Genomic DNA, 21,396 nt, shown 5'->3' with positions numbered 1-21,396 from the left:
ATTCTTAGTGACACAATTGTGTTTTCTAACTTATTATAGTATCTAGGGTTTGAACTTTTAAACATAAAGCTTAGAACTGAGAAATGCCAAATACTCCTAGTTTAAACCCTTGCAAGCAAAACCAAAAAAATAAAAATTATGCAACAAAATAAACATGAGCATAACAATATACATTTCCAGAACCTATCCACTATCCAAAACAATATAAGCAAAGCAGTAACTCAAATTCACAGAACTTATCCACTATCCAACAATATAAATTCACAGAACAATATAAAAAACAACACCAACCATATAAAAACAGTATCTCAATTCACCATACTAATATAAAAACAGCAACAAATCAACCCTAAACACCAATCATCAGCAAAAAAAAAAAAAACATCAAACAGCCACTAAACCTACATATATTACACTACATATATTCCAATGTATCAACAAAACTTGAATAATCTGCCAAGAATCAACAAATTATAATCAACAACAATCAAGAATCAACTGATCAGTTAATCAATTAATCCGTTAAACAGATTATAATCCAGTAACCGAATAACAAAAAAAATTAAAAAGCTTACCTGATGATGTGATGTGAAGGCAGAACGCAGGCAGAGAAGAGGGAGACCAAGCACGGCGAAGCAGAGACTGTATAGGGGAGGCAGCAGCAACAAGACGAGAGCCGGCAACCGTGCGGAGACTGACGACGACGAGAGACGCACACGAGACAACGAGCAGAGAAGAGGGAGACCAAGCACGACGGCGACGTAGACGGAGAGGCAGAGGCGAAGACGCAGTGAAAGTGATGCACAGGAGCCAGAGAGCTGAGGCAAAGGAGCCGGCGACGTGGCAGCAGCCGTGCGGTGGCGGTCAGCGGATGGTTTTTTGAGTGGAGGAAGAGCACTTTTGGGTAGGGTTTCTTTCCTTTTTTTTTTTTGAAAAAACGGTCCGGGTTTCAAACCCGTCGGTTCTCCGTCAAAATCGGACGGTCCAACTAAGCCATACTGATTCTTTTCTTGTACGGTCAAATTACTCAACTAGACCGACCTTGTGACTGGTTCGTTGATTTTCTGATCCGACCGGACGGGTCGGTCCGGTTCTAACAACACTGACAAAGAGTTATAAATTTATAATCCATCTAATTCTCATAGATAGGGCTGGAAGTGAGTCAAGCCAGCTCGACTCGTTAATAGCTTGATAAGCTAAGCTTGTGAGCTGATGAGCCAAGCTTGAGCATGAAATTGAACTCATAAATTAAATGAGCCGAGCTTGAGCTTGGATAAGCTCAGCTCATTAGCTCGTGAGCTGGCTCGATTATATATATATATATATGAAATAATAATATATAATTATATATATTAACGATATTAATTATTTAAAATTTTATATTTATTTATTACATATAATTTTGATGTAGGACATAAATAAAAAATTCATATTTATTGATAGATAAATAATATATAAAATTGTTCTTTTCAAATATTTTTTAAAATATATAAGTTATAATTTATTGATATAAAATTATAGATTATGTATTTATATTTCTATTATTTGAGCCAGCTCGTGAGCTTTTGGTGAGCCGAACTTGAGCTTAAGAAATAGGTTCGATTGTTAATAAATTGAATCGTGAGACAAGCTCAATTTTAATGAGCCGAACTTGAATTTGGTCTAACTCGACTCAGCTTGAATTGTAAGATTGACTGAATCAATTCAAATAATGTTTGATCATGTAAGCAGAGGAAACATTTGAATAATGTTTGACATTGCCAATGTTGGTTCACCAAACCCTCTAAGTAAATGGTACTTAGATTTTTTTAATTTTTTGCTATACAAATGATACATAGTTGATTTCTATAATTGTGGCCCTAACAATAATATTTTTTAACATTATTCATAATATATTCATTATAAAAGATAATATTTTAAAATTAAAAACTTGAAGAATGTTAATAATAAATGAGAACTTAAAATAATTATATGTATGTAAGTAAATTAAAATAATGTATTTAATGTGATTTGCAAGGAAAAATATTCGTTATTCAAAATATATTATACGTTTTATTATTTTGTATGGAACAATGTTAATTTTAATTTATATATTATTATTATTATTATTATTATTATTATTATTATTAGATATTAAAAATAAACCATATTTATATTATTAGTATTTTTCTGACCTTTCTCAACTCTAACCGTGATTAGATCTAAAAATTTGATCACCTCATTAAAAACAAATATAATTTAATAAGTTTCTATCAGATAGTATTATACATTGGAATAATCATAGGAAAATTAACTTTAACGAATTAATGATATAGTGTTTAGCCACCACAAAAATGTTTTTACACAAAATTATCAATCAATTCTTTATGACTTCTCATGAAAATAATGTATTTAACGTGAATGTTGTTTATTAGGTAAAAGATAACAAATTATAAAAAAATTATTACAATGAGTATATTTATTTTAACAAATATTCTTCTATCTAATACTATAAAAAATATACTGGTCATCCTAATTAATATAGATCTAACTTCTATCGTGAGTGGTAGAATTCTTAAATTGAGTCATTTCTAGACTATGTATTCGTAAAAAAAAAAAAAACAATCAAGAAAACATTTATCAATGCATTCTCATTTTGAATATATTTATACATAAAAAAATTATACATAAAGAAAATAAATTAAAAAGAGAGTTAAAATTACAAGAGCGATAAAAATAATGATTTTTAGTGCAACTCCAATGGAATCAATTATAACATGTACACTAAATAAACTGATTTAAAATTAAAACTTGATACTGATATCATAAAGAAATACCGTATAACTTAAAAAAAAATGAAATATTGCCACTTATTTTAAACTATCCATTAAATAAACACTAATGGTGTTACTGTAAAGTTGTTTTATTGTAACTACTCAAATAAATTAGATGTACTTATTTATATTCTATATTTTATTATTTTATTTTTATTATCTTAGCAATTTGGTAGAAGAATAGATTTAAATCAATTTAACGTATTTTTTAATTATTTAAAAAATTCTAATTTTTTTCTCCATTTAAATATAGTATATAATTATTAATCTTATAATTTTATATTTTTATTTTATTTAAATTTTTATAATTTAATTAAATTTATTTAAAATAATAAAAATAATTTAAATTTTAAATCGAAATGAAACCAAGCATATTGGAGTGACAAATTTTATATTAAGTTTTAAATAAAGTCTTATGATATATAGTTCACAAATATTTATATGACATTTTGTGGGACCTAAAATAAAATAAAATTAATACTAAGTATTAAACATGCTCTTATAAATTTGTTTGGTCATCTATATATAAAAAATTGAAAGATCATGATTATCTAACAAAATTAATTTGTATTTATTACATTCAATTTGAATAAGTAATAAATCATCTTATTTTAGTTTAGTTCTTAATTCACATAATTTGAATTTGACTCAATAGATATGATTTAATATGATTATTAATTAAAAATATCTCAGTTATCTATTTTATTTATAAATTTATTATTTTAATGACTAATAAATTAGTCAAATCAATTAATTAATACACATAATTAGTATAATTAATTTAATTTAAAAAATTAAAAGAAATAAATTTAAAAAATACTACCAAAATATTAAAAGAAGTAAATTAAAAAAATATTACCAAAATAATGATATAAATTATAATAAATTGTGTGATATTTAAATTTCTAATCAAATCAATTAGTTGATATAATTAATTTATCGTTGTTAAATATACTTAATGAATTAAAAAAATAAATCGAAAAACACTCTCAAAAGTATGTCACATTAATTTTATTATTAAGTATAAAAATTTAATTTTTATGTAATAGAATATATTTTCATAATTATTTTCAAAGAATTGTATTATTTATATATATGAATTTACGAATGTTATCTATATAAACTTAATTAGTACAGTATAATTATAAATGCACGTAAAAATCTATTATAAAATGCACGTAAAAATCTATTATAAAAAGTGATTTTTGGCCTAAAAGGGAGTATACGGCGGCGTTCAAGATCTTTCTAACAACAATAAACCTATTTCATAATGCTTTCATGTTTGCTAACTCCATTAAATAATAATAAATGAATTTTTAAAAAACAATTAAAGTCATTTAATGCATATTATTATTACCGTTTATTATTATTATTATTAATTTTTATTATATTCTTAAATATAAAATTCAAATTTTAAAAGAAACTATTAAGTAGCGATTACAAAAATGTCTAATAATTAAGACTATAATATTATTAATAAGTAGGATTAATAAGAATATGATAAGTGAATTAATAGAAAAGTGAGATAAAATATTAAATTATTATTAAGCTATATATATGAAGTAAATTTTAGAAAATTTTAGCTAATTATGACTAAAAATTTGTTGTTACCAATTTTTTTCCATATATATTATAATATATATGATGCTTGGTTCTCTTCTCTAATATCTAGTTTATATTGAGTCTTTATTACTGCATCGGATAGCCATGCATGTCCAATTTTTATTTTATTTTTTCATTTTTCAAATTAATTTAATTTGCTTTTCAAGGGTGTTAAAATAGTGACAATGTGACATGGGCACCGAAGTTGATGCACTACTATTGAAACACAGGTAAAAATTATTTAATTATATTATCATTAGAAAATATTAAATATTCAATCAAGCACCATATATATATACTTGATTTTGTTACATTATTACGCAGTTCTCTCTGAAACAAATTAGCCGCTTGAATTCCTCAATAATAATGATGCCGTTTATTGTTACAGCATTATTTACATATATATAATTATTAGGCTTGCGTCTCAGCTGATGAAGCCGAATATATGGATCAAATCCTGCATTAAAAAATTAAGTAGATTAGTCGATCAGATGAAATCATGAAGAAATGAAAAGTTTATAAAGACTGACTCGGCATATTCAATGTTGATTTTGGCATTGGAGAAACGAGAGATGGCTGAGAAGGCAATAGTTGACAAAAGCATGGTGGGACACGGAGTTCGATGACACAAATCAACAACCTTAACTTCAATTATGTCACCTTTGCAGGGTCTATTGTCTCCACTCAGACACCTTATTTTGTAACGCCTTCCACATGCAGCACCATTGTCCCACAATCCTTCATTCACGGCTACAAACATATTCCCCGCTGGAAATTGCTCTCTTCTATTTCCATCACACGCAGTCGCTGCACAAATTCAAATTAGGACTATCTAGAACTTAATTATTTATATATAACTAGAAGAAGAGAATTGTGTGTTCTTACGTATATATGGAGGTCCATAAGAAGTAGCAGTGCCAACATCTCCAAGAATTAGGGTTAATTTTATGAACAATAGTGTTGACAAAAGTGCAAGGTGAAAATACCTCATCATCATCATTTTCAAGTAAGGCAATAATAAGAAGTTAAGGATCACCCTAATAAGGATTTTAATTTGTTTAAATTGATAGTGTGCCTACATATATAAAACTCCATTGGGTGTTATCAATTTATAGCCAACATGTTGCTACACGTGGCAAGCTTTTAGAACAAAAATTAATCATTACTTCTAGGAATGTAATTCATGTGGCATAACTATATATCGTTAAGATTTAATTATAGAAAGTGAGGTTTAATTTATGGAATTTTTTATGGCCGATAGTTAACCTCTCATCAACTACTCGCTTTTGTGCTAATCCTAACGCTACAAAAGAAGTTGAAATATTTGTAACAAAAAATTTTTTTTATTAAATTTTAAAATAGTTAAAAATTGTTTTTTTAACAAGAATTAATTATTATTCCAAAATAATAATCTTTTGTAACTACAAGATAATTTGTTATAAAAGTTTTCTATTTTTTTTGTAACAATTTTTTTCTTTTTAATAAAATGTGTTATTTTGTTACAAAAGTTCAATATGTTTTGTAACGAAATGTTGTTTTGTCGCAAAAGTTTAATATATTTTGTAACGAAAAAAATATTAATGTTACAAAAGTTTAATATGTTTTAATTTATGTTAAATTGATGAATTTAATAGATAAGATTTCATGAGTAATTATCTAATAATAAAATATTGTGTATAATTTAAAATTTAAAATTTAAGTGATTGAAAAATAAGATAAAATTATAATTCAAATTTTTTATTTTTTAATTAAAGTTTTTAAACTTTTTTATTTTCAAAATTTAACCTTAATTTCAAATACGAAATAGAGAGAACGAAGATGAATAAACAAAGGAAAAAAATACAAAGACCGAGAAAAAGAATAAAAGAAAGAAAAGAGAAATTGAAGAAGGAAAAGAGGACGGACCATAGTTAAGATTATTTAATGCTAGTTTATATTTACTTTAATTTAATGTGGTGTTATATTCGTAGTTAATGTTTACAAATGCATGTCAGTGGTGTGTGGTCATTTATTTCCCTAAGACTGGGCAAGGCTAGCTAGTAAATAATGGCCTTCATGCAATTTAATTTGCCTTATAAATGTTATAGAATGATTTGTTTGAATAAAATTATTATTTTATTTGGTGGTATATGGCTGCTTCCGTTACCTTTCCCCCACCGGCAATACTTTTATCAGAATAAAATGATAAATAAATCTTTAAAAATTTATACTTATTTCTCTAAAATAATACATATATTGAAATGTGTAAACCATTTGTGTGAACTTTTCTTCGTCTTCTGTTTTATTTTTTATCTTTTACCTTTGCAAATATTTATTGTAATTATACTAATTCTTCATTCTCACCTTTTGATATAACTTGAAAACACAAACTCGATAATAAAATATGATTTTAATTAATATGTATCTAAAATATATATTAAGATTTATTAATTAAAAATATTTGTATAAAAAATAAAAAAATTAATATATTTATTATGTAATTATTAAAATAATATATTTAAAAAATTTTACTAATATATAACATATAATCTTAATATATATAAATTTAATTTTAATATATTTAGTATAAAATAATGATATATATATATTTAATTATATAATAATACATCAATAAAATAATTTTTATTTATGTTAATTATATAAATAATTATTTAAAAAATAAAATATAATTAGATAATTATATAAAATTTTTATTCTATCAGTATATTAAAATTAATATATATGAAATACTTTATTTTCTTCCCAAACTTATTAATATATATCTTTAATTCTGTGAAGTGTGAATATTTTTTTTCTTATTGACTTTATTAGATTGATTAAAACGTTACTCATTGAGAATTGAGTTTATGGGAGTGCATTGGCGGCTATAAAGAAAAATATATTTCATTACATCTTTTTTTTTTCTTTTAACGCAAGTATTCTAGTTCGAGACACAGATTTCTACCAACATAGTGTTATTATTATCAATGTAATAAATGTTAAATGTTAATAGTAATACAATAGCATATGAAAAATCAAAGTGAATCAGAGTTTGAGATACACGTATAGATGCAATTTGTTATGATGATGTGTCCATTACAATATATTATAGTAAAAAATTGGAGATGGTGATCTGATCATGCTATATTAAAATTAAAGGAAGTGCAGAATTTATATTTTTAGCACGTGAAAAAAGAAAACGTGAGATTATAACTAACTGGCGGCAAATAATTATGAGAGAGCAAATTTTATTTTAATTCTTACGAGTAAAGCAGAATCCTATTTCCGGCATGCTATGGTAGTTTACATTCTATGGACTACAACTTGGGGTGTTAGTTTGTTACTTTGTTCTGTTTTAGAGTGAATTGGTAGGTAGAAGAATTTAAAATATTAGTTTTTTTTAGGATAAATATTATTTTGATTCTTATAGTTTAGAGTGAAAATTAAAATTATTCATAATATTTTTTTAATATAAAATCGTGTCTAACATCACAATTATTTTTAAAATCACATTTTTGTAAAAAAAGAAACAATTTTTGAACATATTTACTCTGTATAAAAATTAATAATAATGTTTTTTTTAAGAAAAAAAACATGGTCATCCAGCGTCCTTCCATCATCACCATCATCACCCATCGCCATCAAATCCACCCACAACCATCATCATCTCACAATGAGGTACCACCCCCAAATTACGTCTCACACTCCACTACCATCACCAACAAGAACAATCCAATCACAATTATACACCCAATCCAAAAGCTCGCATGTTGGGATCTGTAGTAATTTGTCCATCGTTTTAGCGAAGATGATGCACACGAACCTTTTACTGGGATAGGTACGTGCGATTTTCTTCGATTCATGGAAGACCGATTCATGGCTGTTACACGTTAAGTTTATTGGTGTGTCTCGTGGCCGCGATTTTCTACCAACATCTCGAGAACCGCTTACAATGTCTCAAATCGCCGTTGTCCCCTTCGTCCTCGTAATCATCGAGGAGCTCATCGTCGTGGTGGGTTGGTGGGGGTAAAGTTGGAATTAGGGTTGTTAGTAGCGGTGGTGGGTTGGTGGCCCTGGTGGTTGAATTGGAAGGAGTCATGCTCGTTGAATTGGAAGAAGCGTGAAGAGTAGTAGTGGTGATGGGGTGGATATAATTTTTTTTTCTAGCAGGGGTAATTTGGTCCAAAATAAAGATTAATGTTAAAAAACATTATTTTAAAAATAATCGTAGACGATTTTGAATAAAAAAAAATGTTAAAGAGGATTTTGTTTTTAATTTAAAATTATAGGAATTAAAACAGTACTTTTTTTGGGTGTTATTGTAATATTTTTTATTTTTATTTTTTTAAAAAGAATAAAAATAATAAAAAATTATGAAAATATAAAATAAAAAAGAAAAGATGAAAACTAAAAAGAAAAAAAAGATAATGACAATAATAAAGAGTAAGAAGAAGGAAGTTTTGAATTGTGTAGATTTTATTAAAAAAATAGTATCTAAAACCTTTTAAAATTTATACAAAAGATTTTTGAATTTTGACACCGAAATTTTTTGATAGTGACATAAGAAATTTCTTAATTAATTAAAAGTTATTCAAAACAAGAATAATACTAAAATATCTTAACTGAGATACCAAATTTTTTCCTAACATATCTTCTTCTTTTACTTTTTTTTTCATATTTTATTTTTTTTCTAATATATTCTTCTTCTTCATATTTTGTTATTGATACAACTTTTTTCTATATCAACTATCTTACAATGTAGCATAAAGATCAATTTAAATTATATTTTTACTATGATAAAATTTGTGTTTTAATAAATGTTGACGTTTTTTTATTTTATTTTTGTATTTTATATAAAAATTTAGTATTTTTTTCGTCCTCATTATCATTATTTTTTTATTTTGTTTTTTTCTCTTTGTCCGTCTATTTCATAAAATCTTAAAAAGTACATAACAAATAAATAAATAAAAAAGATAAATAAAAATAAAAGATATATAAGAAAAAAAATGTCAATGATGATGAAGAAGAAGATAATAAAAGAAAAAGAAAAAAAAAAGAAAAAAATTAAATAAAAGAAGGAGGACGAGAAAAAAAAATAAAAAATAAAATGAGAAAATGAGTACGAAAAAGAGAAAAAAGAAAAAAAAAGACGACAACGAACAAAAAAAAAATGTATATATATCTTAATTCTTAACTTATTGAATTTGGTTACCTAAAAAATTTAATTGTCTAAAAATGACTGAAAAATAAATATTTGAATAATTATGTAAGAAATGTAACTAAAATAAAATTCAATCTTTAGACCTCATTTTCATTTTTTTACTTTTGCTCGTTTGTATAAAAGACAAAAAAATTAGAGATATTTGTTTAATGTAAAATCGCTAAATTTAAAAGAAGAAAATATATTGTTTTTCTATATATGTGCTTTCAAAAGTTATGTTGAATTCTAATTTCTAAAACTTTTTTGAAAATATGCCTTCTATATTTGGTACATTTTGTCCTATAAGATTAAATTTTGAGAAATGAATGTTTGGTTTCTTTCTTACAATTGTCGTTTTATTATAAATTGATTTTTTTAGAGTTAAAATGATAATTTATCCTTAAATAATAATTCAATTTTGAAAAGACAATTTAAGTTATAAATTGTGATTTTATTATAAAAAAATATCCAAGAATTTCTTTAATTAGTAGAAGACCTAGCGCTTGCTATTAGGACTTAGGTAGAAAATGAAATAAAAACTTTACAACTTGGAAGGGATCAACAAAGAAAGAGAAAGAGAGGTAAGTATGCAATGGGGTGGCAAAGCGGGTCGGTCCGTCCCGTTCCGGTCTATCTAGATCTGTTCTCAAAATGGGGCGGATTGGTCCGCTTTGCCAATTAAAATGGGTTTGGCGTGTCGGCAGACTAGTCCGTTTGACTTTGTTTTTTTTTTTAAAATAAAATTTATTATAATTAACCAAAAAATAATAATTAAAAAATTAAATATAAATAAAAAATAATTAAATTATAATATAATTTTTTTACAATTTTTTTAATTTTTAACTTCAATAAAATTGTTCAAAATAATATTTATCAATAGAATCATCTTTATTTTAAAAAATAAGTCACATAATTTGAATATATATACAAAATTATAAAATAAAATAAATAAAGTTAATAACTAAAAGAAGAATATAAACAAAAAATAAAAAAAAGTGTTTAAAAATTCTATAATTACTATTTTATAATAGTAATCACTCTTTTATTTAATAAAAAAAGAGAAAAAAATATCTTCGACCCGGCGGACCAGTCCGTCCCGTCCCGCCAAAACCCGCCAATTTTGTGGTACGAATTTGACGAATTTTTTTAATTTGGCGGGCTCCAAATCCTAGCACGATCCGCCTTTTTAACGAGTTTAGCGGATCGGTCCAACGGGTTCGACCCGTTTTGCCACCAAATTTATAGGATTAAATACTGTTCGTTAGCCGGGTTCCGAACAGATCGGGTGGACAGATGTAGGGGTGAGAACGCCTTGGCTTGGGTCGCACTGCTTACGGGTAGACGAGTAGCCGGGCACTTGTTGTGGAGAGATGATGAAGAGGGGGGTGCCACCTGCAAAGACACTCCGACGCTCAAGTCAGCAATGTGCAGGCGAGCAGAATAAAGGGTTGAAAAGATGTGACGTACCTCGGGGGAAGAGCCAATCTTCCCCTTATATATATGTCAGTAGTGGGCCCCTTATGGGACAGGCCCATATTCCCAAGGACGCTGTCCTGCAGCCGTGTGTGAGCCGTACAGGACGCGTGTCCGGGTCGGTTGGAGGGCGCATGTCCGGGTCGGGTGTTGCTTGGGTCGGGTCGACCCAAAGCTGATTCTGGGCCGGGACGTAACAGTGCCCCCACCCGCCAATGGTAGTCGTGGGAGCTACCAATGGCGTGTCGTCTCGCATCTCGTCTGGTCGGCCGCTCGTGGGGAGGATAGGCCCCCAACGCGCGTCTCTTGGTTGCTCGAACAACCGTTTCATTGCTTCGTTTCCTGCGCCGAGCATTGAATGCTCATAATGGGGTAAAAAACCCCGTTTGAAAAGACTATTTTGCCCCCAGGTGTTTCGCGCTCTGGAGGCAGTTTTTAAACGAGTGGTTTTGGTATTTCTGCACTTTATGCACCTTTTTCGCACTCCCTATTCTTCCCTTCTTCCTCCTTGCTACAAGGTTTTGCTGTGGTGCCTCCGTTCGTGTTTCTTGCATTTTCCAGATTCGCAACTTCATCATCCTTTCATCAATTCAGGTAACTTTTGAATCATCCCCTTTTTATGCATTATTTCTGTATGCTTGTTGCTTGGTTCTTTGAAGTTACCGTGTAGCCTTTTAGCTGCGAGTAGACGTGTTAGGGGGAAAAGTACCATTCCAGGGTAGGTTTTTTCTCGTTCTTTTAGCCATTTAGTCTTGTTCGGCCTTAGTCGGGAAGTCGTGAGGGTGGTGTTTGTGTTCGGCCTGGGCAACCGATCTCTTAGACTAACTGGATGGTACCCCCATGTAGGTATGGCTCGCACGGTCTCCCGGGCATCCGTTAACCCTGCGGCGTACGACCAATATGCTTGGGTCGTCTCTGATATAAGGGAATCACCCAATCAAATGGGCGAGGAGGAGCTCACCGAGTTCCGACAAGCCGGGTATTTGTGCGGCGGGACCGACGAGGAGGCCAATTACGACGTTTTCGTCCCGGCTCCTCACGAGCGTTTGTATGAAATCAACTTCCGACCCAGCCAGGTCGCCGACTGGATTTGGTTCTACAAAGCCATGTTCACTCAAGTCAGAGTTCGCATTCCGTTCTCAGCCTTTCAAATGGCACTCTTAAACCGAATTTCCGTGTCACCGTCGCAGTTGCATCCGAACAGCTGGGCCTCGATCCGCTGTTTCGAGATGGTCTGTGAATATCTCGAACTGCCGGTGTCCGTGGATGTTTTCCTCTTTTTCTTCACCCTCACAAACCCTTCCAAGGAGGGGAAACATAGAAAAGGGTTCATGTCTTTCCGGGCTGCCCAGGGTCGGAAGATTTTCGGCTTGTTCGAAGATTCTTACCATGGGTTTAAGGACAAGTATTTTAAGGTCCGTCCGGCCAAAGGTCGTCACCCCTTTTGGTTGTCTTTGGAGGGGGTACGGCTCATCCCGACTTATTGGAGCTTCGGGGCAGGGGCCAATAGTTTTATTAAGGTAAATTATAGAAACATGTCGGCAGTAGATCAGCAGATTGCCGAGGTGCTAAACGCAGTTTTTGGGAAGAACCCGGTAAATCCCCATCTCCTTATGGGTGACCGGGAGTCCGGCCGTAACTATATTTGTGAGAAGCTTTTTACTTTTCCCTTTGTCTTTTTCTCTTTTGTTGATATTGTGTGACGATTAACCGACCTTCCTTGTTTTCCTGCAGTGGATATGTCTGCGTCCGTGACGGGTCTTCCCGACTTGTTTCAGACTTTCCTCGGCGGCGGTGATGATGAGGAGGATAATGAGCAGTCTGCCGCTGAGACGTCTACAGTTCCTCCAGAGGACAATACAGCTCCAAGGCAGGAGGTCGTGGTTGGGGGAACCGGGGCCTCGACCCAAGCCGCCCAGGTCGAGGTCGAGAAAACGGTTCATGCCTCTCCTCCTCGTGAAGTGGTAGGACAAGGGGGTTCGACGTCTGCCCTTGACGATGACGTGGAGGTGGTCCCCACCCCTAAAAGGAAAAGGAAGGCGTCTTCTAGTCCTGAGGGGGTCCTCACCGTCATGGAGAGGAATTTTGATGCGAGCAATTTTATAGATACCAATCTGATCCCTGGCACCGAGGAGTATTTCCATGAGTCCTCCCTTGCCGATCAAGCGAGGTGGATGTACCGAACACTTCTGCGAGGCGCTGTGATAGCCCGGAAGGCCGAGTTTGAGCTATCCGGGATGGAGTCCCTCCGCAGGAGGTTGGAAGCTAGCGGGAAGGCCAACAATGAATTAAAAAGTGAAGTGGAAACTCTCCGGGAGCAGTTGACTCAATCTTCGGGAAAGTTGGATGCCGCCGAGAAGAAGGCCACCACCGCTGAGCAGAAAGCTACCGCCGCTGAACAAAAGTTAACAGCTGCCGAGAAGAAACAAAAAGAGTCGGACGCGACGATTGAACGTTTGGTCGAGCGTGAGATGGCTCTGGAAGGACAGGTCGGTGCGGCGCAAAAGCGGGTGGCCGAAGTTGAGGAAGAGAAGCGGGCCGTGGAGGCCGAATTGTCGACCTGGAAGGCGAAGTACAAGGACGTCGTCAAACAGGGCAGGGGTGCGATCCTGGCTACCGAGGAAGCCCTTAAAGCTCAAATTAAGATCGTTGCCCCTGAGGTCGACACGTCGGCAATCGGTGTACGCAAGGTTATCCATGACGGCAAGGTTGTCGATGCTCCCATGAAATGATCCTTCTGTTTACAATTCTTGTTTAGCCGCCTTGTTTTAACTTGTAAACTATCTTAGTTTTTGCCGTTCTTTGGCTTGTGAACTATTTGATGTTAGCCGTTTTACTTTTGGCTTGTGAACAATGACCTTTTTTGGTAGCTTGCTCGTGTTGTTGCGATAAACCTTTTCTCACTTGTCTGAGTGCGTTATCGTTTCTAACCGTTTTGGTTTATAGTTGTCGTTTATTCGACTGGTCGTATTATCGTTCCTATTAACCGTTTTTGGTTTGAAGTCGTTTAGACCAGCGGCCCGCGGCCTTTCGTGTAGTTATTTGTCACAACGGTGGTAGATGACCTCCCGGGGTGATCAGTCCCGGGTCGCATGCCGTCGTTAGTCATGACGGGATGTTTTATCTGAAAAAGCGGGGATAAAATATGGTGGAGAATTTGCACAAGTATATTTTATTCGGTAGCCACATAAAGGACTTGAAAGTTACTATAAATGACAAATTGACTACTTAGCTAGATTAGCCGGCATGTCGTTCCGTCTTCTAGGAGTAGAATCTTCTAAGGTTGTCCGCGTTCCATGTCCTCGGGACCTCCTTGCCATCGAGCCTTTCTAACTTAAAGGCTCCCTTTCCCATCACCTTTTTGACTCTGTAGGGACCTTCCCAGTTTGCCGCTAGCTTGCCTTCTCCGGGGGTCGGCAGGCCGATATCATTCCGTCTCAGGACGAGATCGTCAAGCTGAAAGTCCCTCTTGAGCACTTTGGTGTTGTAGCGCAGAGCTATTCTTTGTTTTAGCGCTGTTTCCGTCAAATGGGCCATTTCCCGGGCTTCATCTATCAGGTCCTTTTCTACAGTTTCCTCTACTCCTTTCAAAAGCAATCGCGGACTTGGTTCACCGATCTCTACGGGTATTACTGCGTCCACCCCGTACGTTAGTCGGAAGGGAGTTTCCTTGGTGGAGGATTGCTCGGTTGTTCGGTAAGACCAAAGGACCGATGCTAGCTCGTCGGCCCAAGCACCCTTTTTATTGTCCAATCTCTTTTTCAGCCCTGAAAGGATAACCTTGTTGACGGACTCCACTTGTCCGTTCGTCTGAGGGTGTTCTACCGAAGAGAACCTTTGCCTTATACCCAGGCCGTTGAGAAATTCTGTGAACTTCCTGTCAGTAAATTGTGTGCCGTTGTCCGAGATGACGACTTCTGGTATCCCGAATCGTGTTATCACCTGCCTCCACATAAATTTTCTGCAATTGGCCGAGGATATGCAAGCCAGTGGTTCGGCTTCTATCCATTTGGTATAGTAATCAATTGCCACTATAAGATATTTGACCTGCCCGGGGCCGACTGGGAAGGGCCCTAAGAGGTCGACTCCCCACTGGGCAAACGGCCGGGAGGTCGTCAGCAAGCTTAATTCGGAGGCCGGTGTCTTGGTAAAGTTGGCGTTCTGTTGGCACTTTATACACTTTTTGACAAACTCTTTGGAATCTGCCATCATCGATGGCCAGTAGTACCCAGCTCGGATTAACTTCCTTGCTAGGGCTTTGCCTCCGATGTGGTGCCCACAGCAACCCTCATGGACTTCCCTGAGGACATAGTCCGTCTGGTCGGGGTGTAGGCACTTCAGTAGGGGTTGGCTAAGCCCTTTCCTGAACAGCTGTCCTTGGATGACGGCGTATTTGGCCGCTTCTCTTCTTATCTTCGCCGCGTCCTTTTCATCGTTAGGGACTTCGCCGTGTTCTAGGAAGTTGGTGATGGGGTCTAGCCACGAAGGACTTAAGGTTGTCACGTGCAGTGTTATTGCTGGTTCTCTTGTCATACCTTGGATGAGAGACCGGTTCCCCTCCCCTGGCTTTGTGCTGGCCAATTTTGATAGAAGGTCTGTCCGTGTGTTCCTTTCTCTGGGTACGTGATGGACCGTGACCTCTTCGAATTTTTGGCTCAAGGTTTTAACCTTTTCCAAATATTTCTGTAACAGGGGGTCCTTGGCTTGGTAGCTGCCGTTTACTTGGGAAGTGACGACTTGGGAATCGCTGCATACTTCAAGTCTCCTTGCTCCCACCTCTGCCGCTAGGGTCAAGCCTCCTATGAGGGCTTCGTATTCTGCCTGGTTGTTCGAGATGGGGAACTCGAATCTAACCGACTGTTTGTACACAACTCCAATCGGGCTTTCCAGGATGATCCCGGCACCTCCGAAGGTCTGGTTGGAGGCTCCGTCCACATGGAGCTTCCACCGTGTACCCATGTCTTCGCCTGGATCTCCTGTTACCTCAACCAAAAAATCTGCCATGGCCTGTGCTTTGATGGCTTGCCGGGGTTCGTACCGTATGTCATATTGAGAGAGTTCAATAGACCAGGTCATCATTCTTCCCGCCAGGTCGGGTTTTTGGAGAACTTGTCGGATCCCCTGGTCCGTTCTGACGACCACTTGGTGACTTTGGAAGTATTGTTTTAACCTTCTCGAGGAAGTTAGGAGTGCTAAGGCCAGCTTTTCCAGCTTGCTATATCTTAATTCTGCTCCTTGCAGGGCCCTGCTTATGAAGTAGACTGGCTGTTGGGTTTTTCCGTCCTCCCGTACTAGTACCGCGGCCAGGGCTTCGCTTGTTATAGCGAGGTATAGGTACAGTGGTTCTCCGTCCCTTGGCTTCCCGAGAACGGGAGGTGCCGCCAGGATTTCCTTGAAGTGTTGAAAGGCTTCTTCGCACGCGGGTGTCCATTCAAACGCCATCCCTTTCTTCATGAGGTTAAAAAATGGCAGGGCCTTTGTTGCCGAGGCTCCGAGAAAATGGGAAAGCGATGTCAATCGCCCTGCCAACCTCTGGACGTCCTTGATACAGCCCGGGCTCTTCATCTGAAGTATTGCCTGGCATTTCTCCGGGTTAGCCTCTACCCCTCTCTGAGTTATCATAAATCCCAGGAACTTGCCGGCTTCCATGGCGAAGGCGCACTTGAGGGGGTTTAGCCTCATACCGTGTTGACGGAGGGACACAAAGACACTTGCTAGGTCGTTTAGGAGGTCGTCAGGTCGCGTTGTTTTTGCCAGTATGTCGTCCACGTAAACTTCAACCGTTTTCCCTATGAGGTCGTGGAATATCCTGTTCATCAGCCTTTGATATGTCGCCCCCGCATTTTTCAAGCCAAATGGCATTACCTTATAGCAGAAGGTTCCTCCTGGCGTTATGAACGCCGTTTTGTCTTCGTCTGGTCGGTGCATCGGTATCTGATTGTAACCAGAGTAGGCGTCCATGAAACTCAGATACCGGTACCCCGCCGCGGCGTCGACGAGTGCATCTATGTTGGGGAGGGGGAAGCAATCTTTGGGGCATGCCTTGTTAAGGTCAGAGTAGTCCACGCACATTCTCCACCTGCCATTGTGTTTTTTCACCAATACCACATTTGAGAGCCACGTCGAGTAGTCCACTTCCCGTATGAAGCCTGCTTCTAGGAGGCCGGCCGTTTGCTTGGCTACCTCCTCTGCTCTTTCTACCGACATCTTTCTTCTTCGTTGAGCCACTGGGCGTGCTTCCGGCTTGACGGCTAGGTGATGTGAGATGATTTGTGGATCTATGCCCGGCATGTCGGCCGATGTCCATGCGAACAGGTCCCTGTTGGCCCTTATCATTTCAATCAAAGGCTCCTTCAGCTTATGTGGGAGGTTCTTGTTAACGAATGTGAACTTTTCCCCTTCGTCACCGATGCTAAATTTCTCCAGGTCCCCTTCTGGTTCCGGCCTCGGCTTGTCCTCTAATCTGGCGTCGAGGTCGGCTAGGAATACGCCAGATGCTTCCTTGGATCTCTTTCTGAGGGAAAGGCTGGCGTTGTCACAAGCGACCGCCGTCTCGAGGTCTCCCCTTATGGTCCCTATGGATCCATCATCGGTGACAAACTTCATAACTAGCAACTTGGTGTTGATTATGGCTTCAAAATCATTGATTGTTTTTCTTCCCAAGATGATGTTGTAGGCTGTGGAGTCTCGAAGGATTACGAATTCGGCCATCGCCGATCTTCGGCCTTGCATCTGTCCTACCGAGATTGGTAGGGAAATAACTCCGTCTGGTTTGATGAAGTGGTCGCCTAACCCGATAACCCCGTGCTGGTGGGTCGTCAAGTCGGCATCCTTTAGCCCCAGTGCGTCGAACACGTTGCGAAACATGATGTTTGAATCAGCTCCTGTGTCAACAAGGATCCGTTTGACGAGGCCGGTTCCCACCCTGGCCGTTATGACCATGGGAGGGTTTTCCGGGGCGTCGCTGAACCATTGGTCTTCTGGGCCGAAAGAAATGGATGGGGGTTTTTTGGTGCTCTGCACTGGTGTAGATGAGATTGCCAGAACCTTGGCGTCCTTCTTGTGTGCCGATCGGGACTTTGGTGCAGTGTTTTTTGCCGTTACCACGTTTATCACAGTGAGGCCATGGTCTCTGTCTTCGGGCTCCTGTCGCCGCTTGGCCGAGCGTGTCTTGCCTTCCTCATCCTGGTCGCGATAACGTCTTCTCGGCTCCCTGATGAGATGGGAGAACGCTGCTAGCTTTCCTTCCCTTATCGCCTGTTCTAATGCATCCTTCAGGTCGAAACAGTCCTGTGTTTGATGGCTATATCCCTTATGGTAGTCACAATAAAGGTTCTTGTTTCCACCCGTGCGGTCCTTGAGTGGTCGGGGCTTCGGAAGAATTCCCTTCTCAGCTATTTGTTGATAGACTTCCCTAATGGGGAGGGTGAGTGGAGTGTAGTTAGTAAACTTCCCGACTCGAGGGAGCGGCCTAGGAGCTTTGTTTGATGCCTCCTCCCTAACCTTTTCTTTTGCTCTCTCCTCGTCGCCACCGAACTGCCGAGCCTGGCCGTAACCGGACTGCCGCTTATTGGCAGCCACGACTCGGCTGACTTCCTCGTCGTTTATGTACTCTTTGGCCACCGTTTGGATTTCATGCATCGTCCAAACCGGCTTCGTGGTAAGGTGTTTCCGGAAGTTCTCGTTGAGGAGGCCGTTCGTCAGGCAGAGACTGGCCACCGAGTCGGTCAAGCCGTCGATTTCCAAGCATTCGTCGTTGAACCGATCTAAGTATCTCCTGGTCGGCTCTCCCTGTCTCTGGGTTACCCCGAGGAGGTTGATAGGATGCTTGGCCTTCGCTATTCGCGTCGTAAATTGAGCCAGAAACACGCGGCTGATGTCTGAGAAACTGTAGATGGAACCTTGAGGGAGGCCATTAAACCATCTGATCGCTGGTCCTGCTAAGGTTACCGGGAAGGCGCGGCACCTTACTTCGTCGCCTACTCCCTCTAGGTTCATCCTAGCCTCAAAGGCCGTGAGATGTTCTAGAGGATCTTGAGTTCCGTCATACCTCATGTCCGTTGGTTTGTCGAAGTGTTTCGGCAACCGGACCTCGAGGATAGATCGGTGGAACGGTGTGACTCCCATTATCACAGGTTGTCGTGTTCTCTCGGATTTCCCTTCTCCATCCTCACGACCTCTTGCCGTTCGGCGGGATTGTTTGCCGCGAGAGTAGATGACTGTGTCATTCCGTCTTCTCGGAATGGGTGATTCCTCTTGCGTGCCCTCTGCTTCCATCCGGGATGCAGATATACGCCGTGAGCGGCTTCGGTGAGAGCTCCCTTCCTCCTCGCCCCCGGGAGACGGGGTGTAGCTTGGATCGGTAGACCATCCATCCTTCTCCCGGTCGGCTAACTGTCGTTCTAGGTTCTGGACTCTGTGGCGTAGCTCCTGCATTATTATGGCGCTATCGCCGCCCGTTCCCCCGAATGGTCGGGTTCTCGTGTGCTGTTAGGGGGATCTCCGGCCTCCCCTTTGCGAGGCGACGGAGGCGGCCCCCTCCGCTCCGGCTGCTCGAGCTCGGTCGCCGGGACCTGGCGCGACTTCCATTCAGGCAAAGAACTTCCCACAGACGGCGCCAATGTTCGTTAGTCGGGTTTCGAACAGATCGGGTGGACAGATGTAGGGGTGAGAACGCCTTGGCTTGGGTCGCACTGCTTACGGGTAGACGAGTAGCCGGGCACTTGTTGTGGAGAGATGATGAAGAGGGGGGTGCCACCTGCAAAGACACTCCGACGCTCAAGTCAGCAATGTGCAGGCGAGCAGAATAAAGGGTTGAAAAGATGTGACGTACCTCGGGGGAAGAGCCAATCTTCCCCTTATATATATGTCAGTAGTGGGCCCCTTATGGGACAGGCCCATATTCCCAAGGACGCTGTCCTGCAGCCGTGTGTGAGCCGTACAGGACGCGTGTCCGGGTCGGTTGGAGGGCGCATGTCCGGGTCGGGTGTTGCTTGGGTCGGGTCGACCCAAAGCTGATTCCGGGCCGGGCCGTAACAAATACTATTTTAATTTTTAAGATTTTTGTCTAAAATCAAAATCATCCTTAGCATTTTTTATCTTAAATTTGTTCCTAACGTTACAATAAACTTTAAAATGATTCTTTCTTTAAAAAATGCATTCTTTGGACATATTTATTGCTTTCCACCCTTGTTTCACTTTTCTTACCAATAGTCTTCAAGATTTTTCTCCAAAATTTCAAAGGTCAAGGTTCAACAACTCAAAACACAACTTAAAGCCATGAAGAAGCAAGGAAGCATTGCCACAAAATATTTGCAGAAGATAAAAAATGTCGTACATGCTCTTGCCTCCAATGGACATGTTCTTTCATTAGAAGATCGCATAAGTTCCATCACTGATGGCCTTTTTGAAGATTATGCTTTCTATATTTCTTCAGTGATGACAAAAGCAGACTCTATCAATCTAATTGAGGCAGAAACACTTGTTCTTGCACATGAAAGAATGTATGATCGTTTTAGAAAAACAGAATTTGGTTCAATACAAGCCAACCTTACTCAGTCTACTCCACAATTTCCTTCTCAGTTTCAAAGAAATTTTAATGGCAGAAGAGGGTGTGCCGGTAGATTTACTAGAGGAGGCAGGACTTGTTTCAATGATTCATGACCTCAACGCCAGCTTTTGTGGCAGATTTGGCCATCAGGTTTGATCATAACTTTCAACCATCCAACTCTTCATCTTTCTCATTTCAAAACTCCACAAATGAGCCTCTTCCACCACCAAGCTCATACCATAATCCTCGAGCTTACCTTGCTACACCATCAACACTTTCTGACACTGCGGCAAGCCATTACATTACATCTGAATCATCTCATTTGTATGCTTCTTCTGAATATCATGGCCCAGATTAGATTATCTTAGATAATGGGACAGGTAGTGAAATTTCTTACTATGGTCACTCATATTTAATTAATCTTGAAACACAAAAACACTTTCTTTTGGACAAATTATTACATTCACCTGAAATCACACATAATTTGGTTAGTGTATATGATCTATGGCATTGTAGATTTGATTATTCTGCTAGACAAACTGTTCTTAATATACTCAATTCTTGCAATATAAATGTGTCTTCTAATTTTTCAAATTTGTGTGATTACTGCTGTATGGCCAAGATACATTTGTTACTCTTTTCTCTTGATAATTATAATTTTCATGCACCTCTTGCAAAGGCTTCTCTTCCACTAACTCATTAGAACGATGCTTTTCTCTCTGCCACCTATGTAATCAATAAATTACCCTCTCCAAACACTAACAAGTTATTTCCTTATC

General features: G+C 37.6%; 1 protein-coding gene and 1 non-coding gene across 2 annotated transcripts; both read right to left on the bottom strand.

The window, feature by feature from the left end:
* Positions 1–4,646: 4,646 nt before the first annotated feature.
* LOC112708473 (uncharacterized) lies at positions 4,647–5,202 on the bottom strand. Its single transcript, XR_011864362.1, has 2 exons — positions 5,076–5,202; positions 4,647–4,872 (listed from the first exon to the last, which is right to left on the bottom strand). It is a non-coding gene; the product is annotated as an uncharacterized protein (transcript).
* Positions 5,203–14,328: 9,126 nt separating this feature from the next.
* LOC140174753 (uncharacterized) lies at positions 14,329–19,503 on the bottom strand. Its single transcript, XM_072200264.1, has 2 exons — positions 17,147–19,503; positions 14,329–16,888 (listed from the first exon to the last, which is right to left on the bottom strand). Exons 1-2 carry the CDS (start codon positions 19,501–19,503, stop codon positions 14,329–14,331), a joined length of 4,917 nt encoding a protein of 1,638 aa, XP_072056365.1.
* Between the last annotated feature and the right edge of the window lie 1,893 nt (positions 19,504–21,396).

Source organism: Arachis hypogaea, chromosome 8 (assembly GCF_003086295.3).
Source record: "Arachis hypogaea cultivar Tifrunner chromosome 8, arahy.Tifrunner.gnm2.J5K5, whole genome shotgun sequence".
In the NCBI taxonomy this organism is placed as follows: domain Eukaryota; kingdom Viridiplantae; phylum Streptophyta; class Magnoliopsida; order Fabales; family Fabaceae; genus Arachis; species Arachis hypogaea.
The sequence above is the reverse complement of the archived record's forward strand: the minus strand, read 5'-3'. Positions and strand labels throughout refer to the sequence as shown.

What these genes read in the sequence shown, in the direction of transcription:
- LOC140174753 (XM_072200264.1), bottom strand. Translation starts at nt 19,503, where the DNA reads ATGCAGGAGCTACGCCACAGAGTCCAGAACCTAGAACGACAGTTAGCC. An exon ending in GTGAAAAAACACAATGGCAG is followed by an intron (nt 16,889 to 17,146) that starts GTGGAGAATGTG and finishes GACATATCAAAG; the next exon opens with GCTGATGAACAGGATATTCC.